The 4,297-nt window shown below is 47.1% G+C and overlaps 1 protein-coding gene across 9 annotated transcripts in view; it reads left to right on the forward strand.

Annotated features, from left to right (window-relative positions):
• Slc43a2 (solute carrier family 43 member 2) overlaps nucleotides 1–4,297 on the forward strand; it is a 43,760-nt gene that overhangs the window by 11,929 nt on the left and 27,534 nt on the right. For all 9 annotated transcript variants that reach the window (XM_031352156.1, XM_031352155.1, XM_031352154.1 and 6 more), the window contains exons 3-5: nucleotides 833–1,040; nucleotides 2,523–2,578; nucleotides 3,590–3,666. In XM_031352156.1, coding sequence (XP_031208016.1) covers nucleotides 833–1,040; nucleotides 2,523–2,578; nucleotides 3,590–3,666 — 341 coding nt within the window. The remainder of the gene's footprint in view (nucleotides 1–832; nucleotides 1,041–2,522; nucleotides 2,579–3,589; nucleotides 3,667–4,297) is intronic.

Below are 4,297 nucleotides of genomic sequence, written 5' to 3' on the forward strand. Positions count from 1 at the left end.
TCTTGCTTCTCCTCGCTTCTCCTGTGACAGGGTTTCTCTGTAGCCCTGGCTGTCCTGGAACTCACTTTTGTAGACCAGTTGACTTCAAACTCAGAGATCCTCTTGCCTCTGCCTCCTGAGTGCTGGGATTAAAGGCTTGTGCCAGTATCTGCAGTTTCAACCTTGCTGTATTATGTTTGTTTAGTGCATGTGTGTATGCATGCATGCCACAGGACACAAGTAAAGGTCAGAGGATGGCTTTTGGGAATTGGTCCTCACCTGCTAACATGTGGGTCCTGAGAACCCAATTTAGGTCATCAGGTTTAGTGGCAGGTGCCATTACCTGCTAAACCATCTTGTCCCACCACCCACTCTCCCTTTCAACATAGGGTCTCTTGTAGCCTAAACTGCTCTTAGACTCCTTATCTGTGCATGACTTTGGGCTCCTGATCCAACCGTATTCGGCTCTAAAGTGCTTAGATAACAGGCATCTATCTACCCTCAAGCTAGAATGGGAATCCTAATGTGGGTCTAATGCTGTGTCCAGGGACAGGTGAAGCCCGTGAAAGTGTACACAGGACTATGTTTTCTGAGGAATGGCTTCTCTATTGGATTCTTTGACTGGTCTCTGGTTTCTAAAAATATTGAAAACGTCTGCATTATTGCTGCGGGGGGGTGGGGGGTAGGTGGGGGTGGGGGTGGGCGAACAAGCCACATCTTGTCAGTTGCCAGAGCCTTAAGGCACTCAGAGCAAGCTCTAACTTTATTGGTGGTAACATCCTGAAGGGGAGTCTGTCTCTCCAATCTTTGGGGAACGAAGCCTACCATGTTCTCTTTCTTTACACACACACAGAGAATGTCACCAATGGCACAGTCGGGGGCACCGCAGAGCCAGAGCATGAGGAGGTGAGCCTGGTGAATGGCTGGCTCAGCTGCAAGGCCCAGGATGAGATTCTGAATCTGGCATTCACCGTGGGCTCCTTCCTGCTCAGTGCCATCACCCTGCCGCTGGGCATCATCATGGACAAGTATGGTCCAAGGAAGCTCAGGCTGCTGGGCAGGTCAGTATGGGTTCCTTGAGGGCTGGATCAGGATAGGTGAGGCCTTGAGCTGTGTTCCTCGCCATAGGGAATCTTGGGATATGGTAGCAGTGCACCATGGGCTTCCTAAATGCCCACCCTGGACAGGGTGACTACAGTATCTGGCACAGAATTAGTAGATATTGTGACCCTGCTGCCTTCCACATGCAAGCCACAGGACCTGAACTTGTCTTTAACATTAGTTTTTGAGGGGCTGGGGAGACAGCTCAGTGGTTAACAGCACTGACTACTTTTCTGAAGGTCCTGAGTTCAAATCCCAGCAACGATGGCTTACAACCATCTGTAATGAGATCTGATGCCCTCTCCTGGTATGTCTGAAGACAGCTACAGTGTACTTACATATGATGAATAAATAATTAAAAAAAAAACCCAACACATTAGTTTTGGGGGCCATCAAGAAAAGACACTTGCCACAAACCATGATGGCTTTTGTTCTATCCTTGGAGCCTATGTGGTAGAAGCTAGAGAACTGACTCCTGCAAGTTCCCCTCTGACCACTATCCTTGTGCCATGGGATGTACACCTACACACACTAAGTAAATAGAAAAGAGCATTGGTTTTCAAAGGTTTCTGGCCTTACACTTTGTCCAGAAAAAAAAAATAGTTTTAAAACATATAAAAATACATGCAAATGTAAATTATTAATCATGTCTTATTCTTCCTTCTCCTGTGGTCTATGTGTGTGTCTGTGTGTGTTTATGTGTGTCTATGTATCTGTGTGTGTATATATCTGTGTATATGTATCTGTGTGTGTGTGTGTGTGTGTGGAGAGGAGGAGGACAGGTGCTGCACATAAAATTCTACCTAATGTGTGCTGGGCTAGTGTGAATTATATGTACATATGAATTATAGCCCACATATGTCATTCTTAGTAGTATGTGTTTTAAGTATAAAGGCTACGGTTGAGGCTCAGTAGTAGAGTGCTTGCCTAAGGTGCATGGTCCTGGGTTCTACCCCCAGCACTGCAAAAAATAAATAAAGTTAATCAATTTATTAAAATGAATGAAGTTTTTGTTTTCTTTTGTTTTTCGAACAGGGTCTCTCTCAGTACCCCTGGCTACCCTGAACTCCCTTTGTAGCCCAGGCTGGCCTTGAGCTGCCTCCTGAGCACTGAGATCAAAGGCATGCACCACCACAGTGTGGCAAAATGAATGACATTTTAACAATTATAAGATGAGGCTGAAGATGCAGCTCAGTAGTGGAGCACTTGTGTAGCATACGAAAGACCCAAGGTTCAAATCCCAGCACTGAGAGCAAGTCCTAATAGATCAGCATCCTCCGGGGTTATCTTCATGGCTCATGAGGCGTCTACTGGGTCTTCCTAGAATTGTTAAGTAATGATTGTAAAACATTCTGAAGCAACACATTGTAAATACCCTGCATAACTGTAGAACAGTAGCAGTTGATAACAGTCTAAATAGTACAATTTCTGTTTGGTTTTAGTGCCTGCTTTGCTGTCTCCTGCTTGCTGATTGCATATGGAGCAAGTAACCCAGACTGTGAGTACACCTTTTCTCCCTTTTTACCAGAAATTTGAGGGAAGACCTACCACCATCCATAGGTGCTCACTGGCCCACCTGCTCTTAGATGGTATATTAGGCTTGGTGTCGCCCGTTCAAGCCAGAAGGGATACGTGCTGGCCCTCCTGGTCACTAACCTCATGGGCAGCTGTGGCAGCTTTCCGGTGGTCTGTTGCCTAGGGTTTAGCTCTTTGAGATGCATGCTTAGTAATAGAATAATCGTCCCAAGCAAACTTGTAAGAGGTGTCCTAGGATGTGACGCTCCTGTTTCATCCCCAGGCCACAAACCCAGTCCTAGACCAGGCCAGCTACCAGACATGGCCTTCCGTGGTGCAGACATGGTAGACCGAGCTATCTCCTCTTTCTCCTCTTTTTTTTTCCTTCAGTACTGGGGGTTGAACCCAGGGCTTGCAAATTCCAGGCAAGCACTCTTATCACAGAGAAAACCATTCCCAGCACTTGGACACTTGCGATGGAGGTAGCCCAAGCTAGTCTCAAACCTGCAATCTTCCTTGCTCAGCCTGAGGGCTGGGATTACAGGCATGATCCATCACACCCAGCTGAGCAGAGCCCTCAAGGCAGCTTTGTCCAGTCTTGAAAAACAGCTTAGGAACTTCTCCTTTCTGGACCCCGTCCCTTGACAAGGAGTTTAAGAGCTTTTAGAACAACATCAAACTAGGACCTGAATTTCACTAATGTCTTCACCAGGCTCCTCTACTGGCTTTCAGGCACCTGGGGTTTTAGTGTCTGTGAGGAGCTTTTTGTGGCCTTTGATTGCTGCCAGGTTAACAGAAAAGAGAGTGGGTGTGTCTTTTCTAGAACTCAGGCTGCACAGGGTAGACAGGAGGACAAGGGCGAGAAAAAGAACCCTCTCCAGGTGTTGCTAGCCCTCAGTGGCCTGTCCCTTATTTTTAGCTCATCTGTAGCCTTCTCAGCATGGAACTCTGTGCTGTTGGGTTCCTCTACTAATGCCTTTGTGTCTGCCCACAGCGCTCTCTGTGCTCATCTTTATCGCCTTGGCTCTGAACGGCTTTGGGGGAATGTGCATGACGTTCACTTCGTTAACAGTAAGTACTAGTTTGTTAAGGAACATTTTCAGCTGAGTAAACTGAATTTGGGGCATATTTGTTGGTTTCCAGCTCCTTTCCTTCCATTCTTATATGTACTTGGATGTCCCAAGAAGTATGGGGGCTGTGGTGCTGTGGTCTGACAGCAAAGCCATCTCCATGGGTTCCAAAGTGGGCAGCTGTGCCTCCCCGAGGGACTTACAACTGCCTCTGGCCTTACCTTTGGTGTGGAGGATGCAGGTTATTAACCATGTGTCTAGAGAAGACAATGTCTTCCATGGCTGCTGTCCTGAGGCTCTCCAGGAACTCTAGCTAACAATGCCATTTGTAGACACACCTATCTAAGAACTACCCAGCCCCGACCTTTGGGGACGCCTAGAACTGAGTGGCAACATTGTCACATTCTTGACTAGGGCACAGATGTCTGGCCAGATAAGTGGAACTGTTTCTTGGAACTTTGAGCATGCTCTTCTTAGGACCTCCAGGATGCCACAAAACGGGTATCTTTTTAAGCAGGAAGGATGGTTGGAGAGGGAGCTGAAGGAAGTTAAAGAAGGTATAGAGGGCTGGAGAGATGGCTCAGTGGTTAAGAGCACCGATTGCTCTTCCGAAGGTCCTGAGTTCAAATCCC

This window comes from Mastomys coucha, unplaced genomic scaffold, assembly GCF_008632895.1.
Source record: "Mastomys coucha isolate ucsf_1 unplaced genomic scaffold, UCSF_Mcou_1 pScaffold5, whole genome shotgun sequence".
Lineage (NCBI taxonomy): Eukaryota > Metazoa > Chordata > Mammalia > Rodentia > Muridae > Mastomys > Mastomys coucha.